This window comes from Macrotis lagotis, chromosome X (genome assembly GCF_037893015.1).
Source record: "Macrotis lagotis isolate mMagLag1 chromosome X, bilby.v1.9.chrom.fasta, whole genome shotgun sequence".
Lineage (NCBI taxonomy): Eukaryota > Metazoa > Chordata > Mammalia > Peramelemorphia > Peramelidae > Macrotis > Macrotis lagotis.
The window spans coordinates 297,178,169-297,195,170 of record NC_133666.1 but is presented as its reverse complement, the minus strand read 5'-3'; the positions used below and the strand labels follow the sequence as shown (position 1 = coordinate 297,195,170).

General features: G+C 35.5%; 1 protein-coding gene across 2 annotated transcripts in view; it reads left to right on the top strand.

Annotated features, from left to right (window-relative positions):
- Positions 1-17,002, top strand: part of WDR7 (WD repeat domain 7) — a 483,043-nt gene that overhangs the window by 192,916 nt on the left and 273,125 nt on the right. For both annotated transcript variants that reach the window (XM_074208025.1, XM_074208024.1), the window contains one exon: positions 14,123-14,236. In XM_074208025.1, coding sequence (XP_074064126.1) covers positions 14,123-14,236 — 114 coding nt within the window. The remainder of the gene's footprint in view (positions 1-14,122; positions 14,237-17,002) is intronic.

The window sequence follows — 17,002 nt, the reverse complement described above, 5'->3', positions numbered from 1 at the left end:
CAAGGTAGATTTGCCTTCATTTCACAACACTTTGTCGACTGAACAATAAATCTTGGTTTATTTGTGCCTTCTGAAACCAAAATTGGTGTTGAGTCAGCTGATTGCCCGCAAATCAAACTCTGTATAAAAGTGTATGCTATGAATTAAAAGTATTAGATGTGATTTTTTACCATGGATTATTTTCAAGGTGTTTTGGAGGAATTATAAAACTATACTATACATTAATTTTTTGTTTCTATAGTGTACTTCCCAATCTTTTCAGTAGTTACTGGACTATTACTGCAATCAGCATTATCTGTAAATGTATTTTGCATGATGAGATGGGTTTATTTGTTTTTTTAAATCAAGAATTCAGTGGGAAAAGATCATTTCTCTATTGTTCAAAAGAAAAAGATAAGACTCAGAAATACTTAAGTATTATAAATGCACTTGTATTTTAATGGTATGTTGCTGATATTTTTATATCTAACCTGAATTTCCTTAATTTTGTTACCTTGGCTAAAGTAACTTTGATTTTAAATATATTGCAGTAGGAATCATTTCAGATTGAATGATAGGTTGTTATTAAATTTCTTGGAGGAAGATTTTTTTAGCAGGCAACATCTGTACTAGTATATTTTATACATCTGATGTTACTACAGATGGAAAAAAATGGATACTGTGTCTTTAATGGAAAGCAAAAGGTTATCTTTCTCTGGCCTTTGTGTGTATGTGCTGATGTGGATGTAGGCAGCCAGACAGGCAATGTGTGCAAAGAGACTAGGGAACCGGCTGTGGATCGATAGAAGTGGTGTGAAGTGAATTAATGTGAAGCAGGCAGTCTGTCTGTCATAAGGATTGCATGGAATGTAGGGCAGTGTTGGTCAGTCACTGCAGAGATCTGCTTGCAATAAATTTAAACCTTCTGTTTGAAAATAAACTATAGACACAGCACATTCTAGATCCTGAAATGTTAAATTCCAGTTTATTCAGGTAAATGTCTGTATCAAACTGTGGCCTTTATTATGCTTTAATTGGACACTTAAAAACTGCAGTCTTAAGAAACTGATGAAAGAAATTACTTCTTTTCTTTAAATTTGGATCTGTTTTTTCAGTATCAGTGGAAATCTTTTATTATGAAAATGAAAAACATAATTTCTTTGTTCATGTTTGTAAATATTCTGCCAATACATTTTCCTCTTTTGAAGTCCTGTCAAGCTATTCTTTGTGAGATAAATTCGAGTCAGTTTTTTATGACTTTCATCTAGTCTTGAAATAAAATATAAAAAATATTAGCAATTTAAATTCAGTGCCATGCTAAACTATAGCATTTTGCTTGTAGTTTTATTACATATAATTGAAATCATTTTAGAACAGAATTCTTGGATAATGAGCATAATTTAATATTACTCAAATTATGAATTATTATAAAATTAAATATCTACAAAAATAATCTGAAGTCTGAGTATTTTTCAGACTATATTGCAGTTTTTACAGAGATATTTATTTTATTGAATTAGTTTTCAGATTTCTTTTCCTAAATTTTGATTTCACAAAACCATTTAAAGAAGAAATATTTTGAATATTGTAAATCAGAATTAATATATTTCAAATTGACCGTTACACATATACATGGACTACTTATTTCCAGGTTGCTTAAGATCATGAGTCAACCCTGAGGACTGACATCATCATACTGTTTCATTCTTTTCTCTAATTTCTGTTTCTGGCCCCAGCTTGGCTTCCTATTGACATATTAGATTAGATGACCATTGTGGTTCTGAGTGGAAGTCTGGAAGCTTCACCTTTTATGAGTTCAAATCCTGCCTCATACATTTGCTAGCAGAGTGACTTTGGACAAGTCACTGAATCCTATATCATTTTTATTCTGGGACAGAGAACAATATCTACTCCTCAAATCAGAGATAATATTTTTAGGAGTAGTAGGTTACGGATTTAGAAATCTTTATTCATAGGATTCTAGATCATGTTTAAAGTTAAAGTGGTCGTCTTACGGTTGAAATTTGATTACAAATATATTTAATTATGTAAATACTATACATTTTCAGATTCATAATTGGAGATGGAAACCTGGAATTATATAATCATCCCAAACCCTGTGGTTTACTTGATACTTAATTTAATTTAATTTAATGTTTGTTCTTCATTTTCGAAGAAGATCATGACATCAGGGAGGTGATGCCATGATAAGCACATGAATTAGATTTAAGTGAGGGGATGCTGTTCTGAGTAACCAGCCTCACTTTCTCCTCCAGAGACATTTGGGTCCAGTACCCAGATATGAATCAGGATGACTGAAGATGGCCCTGTATGTGAGACAATCAGGGTTAAGTGACCTGCCCATGGTCATAAGCTAGTAAGAGTCAAGTGTCTGAGGCTGGATTCGAACTCCTATCCTCCCTACTCCTGACTCCAAGGTCAGTGCTTTATTCAGTGTGTCACCTAGCTACCCCATGAAATTAATGTCATTATGTAATTTACTAATCAGGAAGGCTATTGAGCCTTTTAATTTTTGAAGAGTTCTCTATATATTTCAGGTCTCACCTTTGACAAATACTGATACTGACTCTTTTACTATTATAGTAAGGTAACAACTTTCTGTAGTTCCTGATTGGCATTGTTAGATTGAGCATTTTCATTGGCAAATTGTTACCCCCAGATAAAAATCTTAGATAAGGACCACAGTTCCCAATTTTCCCTCAAAAAACCCTCAAATTATGAAGTACACAAATAATCCTTACTTTAAAAATTGAGGTGGAACATATATTTTTACTACAGACATATCCTCAAACCATAGTCAAAAACAGGAATCATTACTTCAAAAATATAGGACTAAAATTGAAAATAATAAATGAAACTAGAAAAAAAAGCTTACTAGCAGTCTTTATATATGTGGAGGTTGGGGAACAGTGGTGAATCTAAGTGCTTTTGTGTGTAAGGCAAGAAAGAATGAAGAAATAAGGAGCAATAGTGACTAAATAGGGGAGGATTGGTGACTTATCTTATTCATTCAGTCCTCTCTGGAGGCAGCAAAGTGTTTCGATGAATGCTGGGCCTAGAGTCAAGAAGATCTGAATTAAAATTCAGCCTCAATCACTACTAAGCTATGTGATTCTGAAGAAGTCACTTGACCTCTGTTTGTCTTAATCCAGTGGAGAAGAGAATGACAAACCACTGCAGTATCTTTGCCAAGGAAACTTGATGAGCATTGTAATCCCTGGGGACATGAGGAGTGGAACAAATCTAAAATGACTGAAGAGAAAGTCTCAAGTCATCTCTGGTTCTATCAGCAGGAAGTGGGAGAAAGGCCAAAGTGATGTGATATGTTGTCTGGCCAGAGAACTTTTTGATATTGTTTTACATCATGAGAATTGTTTGGTCAAATGATTGTCAAATCCCGTATCCCAGTTACACTGAGGTAGCTATGCTGAGTATATCAAGGAAGATTGGGTCTTGATTGTGGATATTACTTTTTTTTTTAATTTAGCTCTTATTGTGTGACATTCTCTACAGTGAATTTTCTAAACCATGTCCATTCTTTCTCCTTGACCTCAAAGCCTTCTTCCTTGTGCCTCCTGCTTTACTATGAAGTTTTAGGGTTATCAAGATTAACATTCTTTGTGAATTCATGATCCCCCCCTCTGAGATGTTTACCCCTGAGACCTATATTTACTCGCTCCTCCTTAATGAAAAGAATATTAAGACTTTTGCCTAGAGATGATATCCTCCTGAAATAGAGTATTGTGTGCTCACTGTGTATTAAGTGCTGCTAATACAAATTGTTGTTGTTGTTGTTTGTCCCTTGTTGTCAAAGAAAACCATGACATCAGAGAGATGATGCCATGACAAGCAAATGAATTGGATTTGGGAGTAGGGGAGGAGTTGTGCTAAATCACTAGCCTCACTTTCTCCTCCAGGGCCAGCTGAGTCTAGCAGCCAGATATGAATCAGGAGAATTGGAACCCTGGATGTAAGTTAATTGAGGGTAAGTGACTTGCCCAGAGTCACACAGCTAGTAAATGTCAAGTGTCTGAGGCTAGATTTGAACTCTGGTGCTCCTGAATCCAGGGCCAGTGCTCTGTCCACTGTGCCACCTAACTATCTCAGATTTGTATTTGCAATTATAAATACAGCAAATGAGAGATTCCCTGTCTTGAAAGAACTATATTTTCTTTTTCTTTTTCTTTTCTTTGAGTTTTGCAAGTCTGTCCCCCCATTCTTCCTCCCCCCCCCGAAGGCAATCTGTTAGTCTTTACATTGTTTCCATGGTATACACTGATCTAAGTTGAATGTAATGAGAGAGAAATCATACCCTTAAGGAAGAAACATAAAGTATAAGAGATAACAAGATCAGACAATAAGATATCAGTTTTTTTTTAATTAAAGGTCCTTGGTCTTTGTTCAAACTCCACAGTTCTTTCTCTGGATACAGATGGTATTCTCCATTGCAGACAGCCCCAAATTGTCCCTGATTGTTGCACTGATGGAATGAGCAAGTCTATCAAGGTTGACCATCACCCCCATGTTGCTGTTAGGATGTACAATGTTTTTCTGGTTCTGTTCATCTCATTTAGCATCAGTTCATGCAAATCTCTCCAGGCTTCCCTGAATTCCCATCCCTCCTGGTTTCTAATAGAACAATAGTGTTCCATGACATACATATACCACAGTTTGCTAAGCCATTCCTCAATTGAAGGACATTTACTTAATTTCCAATTCTTTGCCATTACAGCCAGGGCTACTATGAATATTTTTGTACAAGTGATATTTTTACCCTTTTTCATCATCTCTTCAGGGTATAGACCCAGTAGTGACATTGCTGGATCAAAGGGTATACACATTTTTGTTGCCCTTTGGGCATAATTCTAAATTTCTCTCCAGAAAGGTTGGATGAGTTCATAACTCTACCAACAATGTATTAGTGTCCCAGATTTCCCACATCCCTTCCAACATTGATCATTGTCCTTTCTGGTCATGTTGGCCAGTCTGAGAGGTATGAGGGGGTATCTCAGAGATGCTTTAATTTGCATTTCTCAAATAAGTAATGTTTTAGAGCAGTTTTTCATATGGCTATGGATTGCTTTGAACTCATCTGTAAATTGCCTTTGCATATTCTTTGCCCATTTGTCAATTGGGGAAATGGCTTTTTCTTTTGAAAATTTGACTCAGTTCACTGTATATTTTAGAAATGAGTCCTTTGTCCGAAATACTAGTTGTAAAAACTGTGGGAACTCATTTTCTAGTGGGAGAACACAACACAGAAAGCAAAATTGAAAAGGAGGTGGAGTTTTAAGGAAAGGGAAGCAGGTGGGTTAAGGGGTGATAATAATAGCTAACATTTATATAGCACTTACTGTGGGCCAGGGTTGGCAGTACTGGGAAATGAGTTGAAGATTTTTTCCCTTGGTAATATAAAACTAAAACTCAGCTTTCAGTGCCTCAGTAACTCTTGGAATGGATTTCAGGCTGAAGTAGAAGTGGCAAGGATTTAATCTAGTGGCCAGAGAAATGAGGCTGAGGCTTATTAAGTTCATCTATAAAAACACTGTATGGCATTCAGATTTCAAGTGGGCTGGAGACTGAGATGAAAACTTGATTCAAGGTGGCATGAGCTGAGTTTTGGAACCTGGGAATAAATGTCCAAAACACCAAATGAACCTTTTTTTTCTTCCTCTCTTCCTAACTTCCTCCTGTCAAGTATCCTCTTACTTCTGGTTAAATGTATGACTAGTGAAAATTCAACCATTTTCCTTGGTGGTTCATCTCACCTCTACAGATGTCATTTTGAGGTATCAACTAAACTACTTGCTTTTTGATATATGGTTATAATTTCAATAGAATTTCACAAATGTGAAGTAATACTATATTCTGATTAATTTATTTTGCATGTGAATAGCTATTTTCTTGATTCCTTATGATTTTTAATTTTTTAATGTTGTAATTCTCAAAATTTATCAACTTTTATTTTTACTTTTTAAAAAAGTCTAAGTAGTATCAATTTAAGAGGATACAAAATCAATTTAATCTTCTGAACTGGATTTCCTGTAGACATTTCAACCTTAATGCCACAGAACAGAAATCAATCCTTCTTTTCCCCTACCTCTTTCAGACTTCCTTATTTCATTGAGGCCATTGCTAGGTTTTCAATCACCAAGGATTATAATCTTAGCTTCTTTCTTGCCTCTTCCTTATCAACATACAAATCCAATCCATTACCAAAAAATTATATTCCTTCAACATCTCTCATGTCTGTCTTCTCTTTATGAACAGGGAGAGTTTAACCCTCATTATTTCTAAACTGTAAAACTTTAAGATTAGCCTGCTATATTTGGTCAGACATTTAATTCATCCCTTAAAAGCTCCTAGATTTATTGAATTTCAAGTCCCACCTGTGGTTGCCTTGGCAGCATCAGATCAAATGATTTTGAGGGCCTTGTAAAGCCTGGAGACTGGATGTTCCCTGCCCTGTTATAGAGGAATGGTGATCAGTGAAATAAGTTTTGATTTGGGGAGTCACAGAGTTGGTGAATTAATCCAAAGGATAGGCAACTGACATCCTCTTTTCTCATGTATCCTGTCCCAGAAGCCCTGGAGCTGTTTATTTTATTATTATTCTCAGAGAAAGAGGTGAGAGTGGGAGAAGGGAATACTGTTGTATGGCAACAAAGCATATGGAAAGATGAAATAACTTGGTTTAAGTAGATGACTGCATGGTTTAGTGTCTAGATTTCATTTACATATAGTGGGGTAGATGAGTTTGCAGTCACTCAGTCACCAGTCAAGATAGCTCGACTCCACTTCCAAAAAATGGGTACATTAATTTCTTCTGGGAACAGGGACACAGATTCTAGAAGTAACAGTTGGGAGAGGTGGAACAATAATGAATTCAAAGATGAAATTTAAATTTCTTTTAATAAATTTATTCCTACAGTTGTTTTTATAAACTAATTGAGTATTTTTCTGAGTTATATGTTGTATTTTCATTTTAGTAATATTTGCCTCTGACCAGTGAAACATATTTCAGAGCAGGCCTTTCAATGCAATTCAGATCATACAAGTTAGTCTACTGCTCATTTACATTATCTGTGAAATTACTTGAGTATTTTTAATACAAATTGGTTAGTTAAGTCTAAAGATGACTAGGGAAATACAATTATTATTTTTTTTTAGGATTTTTTCAAGGCAAGGGGTTAAGTGGATAGCCCAAAGCCACACAGCTAGGTAATTAGTAAGTGTCTGAGGCTGGATTTGAACTCAGGTACTCCTGACTCCAGGGCCAGTGCTCTATCCACTTCTTCACCTAGCTGCCCCATAATACAATTATTTTAATTGGTGGTTCATCTTGACACATTGAGATATCAGCTGAATTCCCTGAATTCCTTTTTTTGGTATGTAGTTCTAGTTTTCAGTTGATTCTCATAAATGAGAAGTAATACTACTCTCTTCTTATTTTGGCAAATATATCTTGATGAAAGAAGATCGTGTGAAATTATTTAGAGTGTTTATCTTCTAAAAAGATCATCCTTCAAAAATGTACATAATAAAACATTTATTTAGAAGATCACCACTGCTTTCTCACTGGCCTTTTTTATCAAATCATGCTAGTAATTGTTATTGATTCACTTTTGTACCCTATTCCAGTTTCTCCTTGTTAACTTTTTTATTTTATCCTTTTAGTCCCTCAAATTAGGGAAGCAACTTTAGGAGTGACAAATACTTTTTTTTGGATTTGTAGATATGTTGTAGTTTTTTCCCCTTTCTGAGGGAAATAATAAGGCTCTTGGCTAATTAGTAGAATATATGAGTGAACAGAAACTTTGTATTTTGTTTTCTTTTAAAAATAAAATGACTATGCATATTAAAGAAAATACTTTTATTCATACATTTATGTATATGTATATACCAAGGAAATTTTGAAGTCTTTTTAACTTTTGAACCACGTTGTGAGAGCACTGGTAAAGCAGAATTGAAACAAAATAGGAAACAGATGCTTGAACTTCATTTTCTAAAAAATTTCACTGGAAATCACAAGATTTTGAACTTGTGTTTTCTGTTGTTTCAGATGTGAGGAGAAATACATTTATAGTTGTCTTTTGAATTTGAAAATTATTCGTTTATTATAGATGACAAGAACCAAAAAAAACACAATAATTTCCGTTCTCAAGAAATTTACATTAAATTGAGAGAGACATTTACATTTATTGGGAAATACTGATTGTTTATATACAGAAAAAATAAATACAAGATGGGATGGGATAGGAGTTGGGTGAATCAGGAAAAGTTCATGTAGAAGCTGGTGTTTAAACTGAAATTTGAAAGAAGAAAGAGAATTTCTTAACCTGATAGAAGGAATGAGTTTGTTCTTGTCCTTTGTATGAAGAAGACCAAGATAACATCACTCTATGTTTGAGACAAATTACAGGATGTCTAACTCTGACTGATCATACCAGTGTGAGTTCGGAATGTTCTATCACAGGTAGGACACAAATCATCTGTGTGTATACCTGGGGTGGGTATTCTAAGCTATGGATGTCATGTTTCCTTTGAGCTGCTTCAATTTCGCCTTCCTCATAGAGTGCAACACCCTCACTGATGAGAGCATGCCATGCTGGGTGGTCCTGTGCCAGTGTCTCCCATGCTGTAAAATCAATTCTCAAGTTTTTCAATCAGACCTTCAGGTTGTCTTGGTAATGCTTCTTCTAACCCCCTTGTGAGTGCGTGCCCTGTGTGAGTTCTCCATAATAATAATAATAATGTGTCCAGCCCATTGAAGTTGCATTCTCTGTAGTACTGTTGGAGTGCTAGGAAGTTTAGCTCAAGAAAGGACCTCAGTGTCTGGTATCTTCTCCTACCAGGTGATCTTCAGAGTCTTCTTAAGACAATTTAAAATGAAGTGATTCAGTTTCCTGACATGGCCCTGGTAAACTTGTTCAGGTTTCACAAGCATATAACACTGAGGTCAGCACAATGTCTCTGCAGACCTTCAGTTTGGTGGCAGTCTAATACCTTTTCCCTCCCATACTTTCTTTTAGAGCCTCCCACATACTGAGCTAGCTCTGGCAGTGCCAGTGTCAATCTCTTTGTCAGTGTTATCTCCTTGAGAAGGACACTGCCAAGGGAAGTGAATTTATCCACAGGATTCAAAACTTCTTCACTTGCTGTAATCAATAGTTCCACATATGGATGATGTAGTGCTGACTGATGTAGCACTTGGTGTTAATTGTTAGGTCAAAATTAGCACAAGCAGCAGAGAATTGATCCATACCTTGTTGCATCACAGCTTCAGAGGTTGCATTGAGGGCATAATCATCTTTAAACTGAAGATTATGCACCAACACTCCTCCACTTTGGCCTTGGCTTGTAGCCTTTTCAAGTTGAAGAGTTTACCATCATTGTGGTAGTTGACCTTGAGGTCATGCTCATCCTCAGTGAAGGTGTTTGATAACTTGATTGAAAGCATCATGCTAAAAAATATGGGAGCAAGGACACATCTTTGTTTTACGCCACTGGTGACTGGGAAATCTTGAGAGCATTGTCCACTGTCCAGAATTCAGACAGGCATACCAGCATGAAATTTGATGTACAATACTCATGAACTTCTCTGGGAAACCAAATTTTGATATAATTTTCCATAAACCCTCATGTCTAACAGTATCAAAGACCTTGATCATATTTACAGATATTGTATAAAAAGCTTTTGTTCTGTTCCTGGCATTTTTCCTTTAGTTGTTGGGCAGAAAACACCATATCAATTCTTCCTTGACCCTTTCTGAAACCACACTGGCTCTCACACTGGTGACCATCTTATAGGTGAAGGATTAGCCTATTGAGAAGGACTCTGGCTTCAAGAATCTTACCAGCAATGGCTAAGTCTCCTAAAGAAATGGTACATGGCAGATGGAATGCTCTGAGTGAGGAACAGAAAGTCAATTTGCCTGGACCATAGAGTGTAGAAATGAACTCAGTGCAGGACTTCCAGACTTCAAAACCATAGCTTCTTTCTGATCCTGGAACTTCCCTAAAAATCTGGGAAAGGCTTCCTTACCCTGGATAGTCCAAGTGTCCTGTAGTTTTCTTTCCTGGACTTTCCTTCTGCCAGGCAGGCCCCTTTCCCAGGAGTTCTACTTTGTGCATAGGTCTAAGCTAGCCAGCATTCATTATCCTTTTGGCTCAGATCCTGGCTTCCAGACTTTAAAACATTGTGCGCATACCTTCCTCCCTTCCTTCACTCAACCCATGTGTGTTTTCTTCCCTCAATAAGATTGTAAGCTTCATCTATTGTTTTGCATATGTTCCTATATGGTGAGTGCCTGCTTACCTTCCTTCCTTCCTTCCTTCCTTCCTTCCTTCCTTCCTGCCTGCCTGCCTGCCTGCCTTCCTGCCTTCCTGCCTTCCTGCCTTCCTGCCTGCCTCCTTCCCTCTCTGTCTTCCTTGAGGAGGATAATGACATGACCAGGCTTATACTTAAGGAAAATTACTATAACATCTGTGTAATTCAGGGAAGTTTTGGCATAAGGGCAAATATTGAGGAATTGAGACCAATTAGAATGCCATTGCAATATTCAGATGTGGGGTAATAAGAACCTTATTAAGAGAAAGGGGAGGGGCAGCTAGGTGGCACAGTGGATAGAGCTCTGGCCCTGGAGTCAGGAATGCCTGAGTTCAAATCCGGCCTGAGACACTTAATAATTACCTAGCTGTGTGGCCTTGGGCAAGCCACTTAACCCCATTTGCCTTGAAAAAAAAAACCCTAAAAAAATTTAAAAAAAAAAAGAGAAAAGGGATGTATGTGCATGAGAGATGTTAGAGAGTACAAAGGGCAAGTGGTAAGAAGTATTATGTGACTGAAGTGTGGAGGATGAAGTCATAGTTAGGAATCCAAGAGATTGGAAGAATGTTTTCCCCACTATCTTTATTTTTTTTAATTATGAAGATTTTATTTGTTTTGAGTTTTACAATTTTCCCCCTAATCTTACTTCCCTCCCCCCAAGCCCCTCAGAAGCCAATTTGCCAGTGTTTACATTGTTTCCATGGTATACATTGATCCAAATTGAATGGAATGAGAGAGAAATCATATCCTTAAGGAAGAAACAAAAAGTATAAGATATAGCAAGATCAGACAAGGTATCAGTTTTTTTTTTCTAAAGGTAATACTCCTTGGTCTCTGTTCAAACTCCATAGTTTTATATATATATATATATATATATATATATATATATATATATATATACACCACACAGTTTGCTAAGCCATTCCTCAGTTGAAGGACATTTACTTGATTTCCAATTCTTTGCCACCCCAAACAGGGCTGCTATGAATATTTTTGTACAAGTGATGTTTTTATCCTTTATCATCAGCTTTTCAGGGTATAGACCCAGTAGTAGTATTGCTGGATCAAAGGGTATGCATATTTTTGTTGACCTTTGGGTATAGTTCCAAATTTCTCTCCAGAAAAATTGGATGAGTTCACAGCTCCACCAACAATGTAATAGTGTACCAGATTTCCCACAACCCTTTCAACAGTGATCATTTTCCTTTCTGGTCATATTGACTAGTCTGACAGGTGTGTGGTGGCACCTCAGAGATGCTTTAATTTGCATTTCTGTAATAAGTAATGATTTAGAGCATTTTTTCATATGACTATGGATTGCTTTGATCTCCTCATCTGTAAATTGCCTTTGCATATCCTTTGCCCATTTATCAATTGGGGAATAGCTTTTTTTTTTTTAAATTGACTCAGTTCTCTGTATATTTCAGAAATGAGTCCTTTGTCAGAAACAGTTGTAAAGATTGTTTCCCAGTTTACTACATTTCTTTTGATCTTGGTTACAGTGGTTTTGTCTGTGCAAAAGCTTTTTAATTTAATGTAATCGAAAACATCTAGTTTGTTTTTTATTGATGTTCTCCATGTCTTTCTTAGTCATAAAACTGCTTCCCTTTCCATAGATCTGACAGGTAAACTAGTCCTTGAGATTCTAGTTTACTTATAATACTGTTTTTTTATGTCTAAATCTTGTATCCATTTTGATCTTGTTATAAGGTATGAGATGTTGGTCTAATCTAAGTTTCTTCCATATTAACTTCCAATTTTCCCAGCAGTTTTTATCAAAGAGAGAGTTTTTATCCCAATAGCTGGATTCTTTGGGTTTATCAAACAGCAGATTACTGTAATCATTTCCTGCTATTGTATCTATTCTATTCCACTAGTCCACCACTCTATTTCTTAGCCAATACTAGGTAGTTTTGATGACTGATGCTTTATAATATAATTTTAGGTCAGATAGGGCTAAGCCCCCTTCTTTTGTACTTTTATTCATTGAATCCCTGGAAATTCTTGGCTTTTTATTTCTCCATATAAATTTACTTAGAACATTTTCTAACTCATTGCAGTAATTTTTTGGAACTTTGATAGGGCTCTAAACAGGGAGTTTAGTTTTTGGTAGGATTGTCATTTTTATTATATTAGCTCTAACTATCCATAAGCAGTTGATGTTTGCCCAATTACTTAAATCTGATTTTATTTGTGTGAGAAGTGTTTTGTAATTGTTTTCAAGAAGTTTCTGAGTCTGCTTTGGCAAATAGACTCCCAGGTAATTTATATTGTCTGTGGTTGCTTCGAATGGGTTTTGTTGATCAGATTTCTGTTAAGAGGTTTGTTTCATATCATATATGGGGAAAGATCAGGAGATTTTAAAACTGTGCCTGTCTTCTTTCCACCATCTTGGCCGGACGTCCTCTTTATTTTTTTTTAATTAAATTAAATTTTATTTTAAGACTATGGGGTTAAGTGACTTACCCAAGTTCACATAGCCTGAGCAATTATTAATTGTCTGAGACAGATCTGACCTCAGGTCCTCCTGACTCCAGGGCTGGTACTCTATCCACTGTGCCACCTAGGTGTCCCCCCCACTATCTTTATAATGTGAAAATGTCTCTTTGAGTTTTAGAGTCAAAGATATAAGACAGTTATAGAAAAAGTCCTTAATTAGTTTGTAAGGAGTTAAATGCTTTTACCCACTGGAAAAAACATGAATGTTTTCTCATTTGATTTCTTGCTTATTTATTTGAATCAAATGTTTAGTTCATGTTTTTTCTTGTAGTAGATTTGAAGGAGCAGCGTGAGCTGTCATCATGTAAGCAGCCATCTTGGTCAGAAATACCCTTGAGCCCACCTTCACCTAGATTCTTCATGCTCCTTATTTGTATTTCTACTCCCTGATAGAATGTAAGATCCTTGAGAACTGGGGCACTTTAAATTTTGTCTTCATATCCACAGTGCTGGCCTTATAGTGGCTCTGTCAGTCAATAAATATTTACACTGGGAACACAAATAAAAACAAAGATAGTCCTGACCTTCAAGGAACTTATTATCTAAAATGGGACGGCAGCACACAAAGAGAAAGGTGAGAAGCTAGGGTTGAAGGAAGGAAGAGCTCAGTCAAGGGGAGTGATGTAGAGTTCCACAGAAGAATAAAAGCTTGTAGCTGGTGGGCAATAGGGAGAACAGCTATGCTGAACCATTCATTTCTTTATTTACAAAGTAACTCTGGAGCCCATGACCCTGCCTTCTTGTCAAAGGGTTCAATTATTGGGACTGAGGATTGTAGGTACTTAAAAAAAAAATCTATTATTGGGCCCCTAACTGTCCTTAAGTGAGCTACATTAAAATAACTAGTTGCTAAATAATAAAATTGAGTGATTTTGTATCTTATTTTCAATGTTTCTAGTTCAGTTTTTTTTAAATTAGTTTTCATTAGCAAAAATGGAATTAGCATCATAGCTAGTATTGGATTTCTACGTAGACTTTGAAATTTATTAACTGTAGATCTAAATTATTCATTTAACCTCACAGCCTGTTTCCTCATCTGCAAAATTTGCCTAATAATATTTTTTCTTTATTCTTTCATAATACTTAACCCTAGCAGAAGTTTAGTCTTTTTAAAATGTGCCTTATACAGCACCCAGTTTTTTTTTTATTGGCTTGTATATATGTTTGAATGGAAATCAGTCTTCTTCTCTGATAGTCTAATTGCTGTAAACAAGATGATTTGGAAATTACCCCCCCTCCCATTTTTTTTTTCATTTTATTGAAACTTAATTGTTGTTATTTCATTTATTTTAGCCGGAGTGACAGCAGAATCCATTCAGACTGCAACTGCTAGTCCTGATGCCTTGGGAGCTGAAACAAAAGTGCAAGAAGAAGAGCATGATCTTGTTGATGATGACATCACAGCAGGTATTAGTAATGATGATACAATTTTTATCAAGATATTCAAAATTCTTTTTACAAAAATTACTTGGTTGTAATTCAGAATGAGAAGGATTTTAATTTTGTTATTAAGAGCTTATCAAATTTTCTTATCAAATATGTACATAAATAGAAAGGGATAATATAATATGGGTCATTCAAGTGATTAGGGCTTTAATCCTGGTGGGTTAGAGTGTAGAGTACATTTGGAATAAGCAACTTCTTTAAAATCCAGCAAATTAGACAAGATAAACATATAGTCAGTTCACGTTCAGTAAAATGCTATTATAAGTACAAGTAAAATTATATTTCATAATTATCTAGATGAATTGTGAGGTATCTTCTGGTTCTAAAATGTTATGGCTGTTGTATATATGTGTGTATGTACAAATTAATGTCCTTTTGACATAGAAACCTAAAACTTAAAACTTTTTTGAGATCAGCATTTTAATGAATTTCTAATACACATAGCAGAAGAAGATTATATTTATGAGTATAGAAGAGCTATAAAGGTATTATGCTCATGCATTTTCAGAGTGGTTGAGAAGGAAAAATAATAGGAGATCTATTTGGGGATAAGTAGGTTTTCTCATTGTCTGATGACTCTTGTTTCCTTTGTCTTCTCCCATCCATTGCACTCTCCTACGAGTCACTTTTTTTCTTACTTCCCTATTCATTTTGTACTCAGGTATTTCATGTCACGGAAGTCATCTTAAGTCATTCTCTAAAAGCTGTGATGTATGTAAAGGCTTGAAAGACTTTAGGAAGACTTTAAACAATAAAAAATGATATGAATTTGGAATTCCTTAGGGTAAGGAAGAATGAAGAACACTCATTCTTTTTTTTAAAATATAATTTATTTATTTTGGAATTTTACAATTTTCCCCCAATCTCATTTCCCTCCCCCCCACCCTGCATGGAAGGTAGTCTGTTAGTCTTTACATTGTTTCCATGGTATACACTGATCTAAGTTGAATGTGTTAAGAGAGAAATCATATCCTTAAGGAAAAAAAATAAAATATAAGAGACAGCAAAATTACATAAAAGGATAACAGTTTTTTTTTTAATTAAAGGTAATAGTCTTTGGTCTTTGTTCTCTGGCTACAGATGGTATTCTCTATTGCAGGTAACCCAAAATTGGCCCTGATTGTTGCACTGATGGATTGAGCAAGTCCATTAAGTTTGATCATGAACCCCATGTTGCTGTAATGGTGTACAGTGTTCTGGTTCTGCTTATCTCGCTCAGTATTCAGTTCATGCAAATCCTTCTCTGAATTCCCATCCTTCCTGATTTCTAATAGAACAATAGTGTTTCATAATGAACATATACCATAATTTGTTCAGCTATTCCCCAATTAATGGACATTCACTCAATTTCCAATTCTTTTCCGCCACAAAGAGAGCTGCTTTGAATATTTTTGTACAAGTCATGTTTTTACCCTTTCCCATGATTTCTTCAGGGTATAGACCCAATAGTGGTATTGGTGGATCAAAGTGTATGCACATTTTCATTGCCCTTTGGGTATAATTCCAAATTATTCTCCAGAAAGGATTGATGAGTTCACAGCTCCACCAACAATGTATTAGTGTCCCAGATTTCCCACCTTGCTTCCAACATCAATCATTGTCCTTTCTGGTCATATTGGTCAGTCTGAAAGATGTGAGGTGGTAAACTCAGAGTTGCTTTAATTTGCATTTCTCTAATAAGTAATGATTTAGGAAAATTTTTTCATATGACTATGGATCTCTTTGATTTCTTCATCCGTAAGTGATGTATATTCTTTGACCATTTGTCAATTGGGGAATGGCTTGTTGTTTTTTTATAAATTTGACTCAGAGTTTTTTTTAATTATTTATTTATTTTTGAATTAAGAATACTCATTCTTAAACAACTGTAATACAATTGGTTGTGGCTTAAAAGGTAGTACTTATAGTGAAGTTATATAGTTGATAGAGAGCCATTAAGGTCTTAGTTTTCTAAAGGCCATTGAGAGAGTTGGATATATTATTGAAATAGTGGCATGAAGATGATACTATAGCTATAGGTGGAGACGTCAGCATTAATAGTATAATATAGTAGTGTAAGTTGTTGCAATTGTTTCAGTTATATCCAACTTTTTATGAGCTCATTTCAGGTTTTCTTGGAAAAGATATTGGCTTGGTCTTCCATTTTCTTCTCAAGGTTATTTTAAAAATGAAAAACTGAGACGGAGTTAAGTGACTTGAGCAGGGTCACTCAGCTCGTGAGTGATTGAGGTCAGATTTGAACTCAGAAAATTGAGTCTTCTGATTCCAGATCCAGCACTCTATCCACTGCACCACCTAGCTATCCTGTAGTAGTGTAGGTACCATATTGAATAGGCATAAACATAATATAATATGAGATGTACTACAGAAAGAAATTGTGGAGCTTGATGCTTGTTTTTCACCTTACTTTGCTCTAAATGTTAAAGTTTATGATGATGCTATATAGCTCCTTTGGGACTAAAGTTTTGAACAGCTCCCTCTTCCTCCCCAAACCACCTGTCCCCCCCCCCCCAAAAAAAAAGGCTGGTAAAGAGAAAACCATTGAGGAATTATATTACACTTTCTGAAACTGACTGTGTTGATAACTTCAAGTCTAATTGAGAAAGTCTTTTGAATGATAGTATTTCTTTTTTCTTTATGACTGCCCCTGATATCTTATCATGTAGCTTGAAAAGTTTCATCATATTAATTAATGTTAAGTAGCAAGATTAGCATGCACATTGCTTA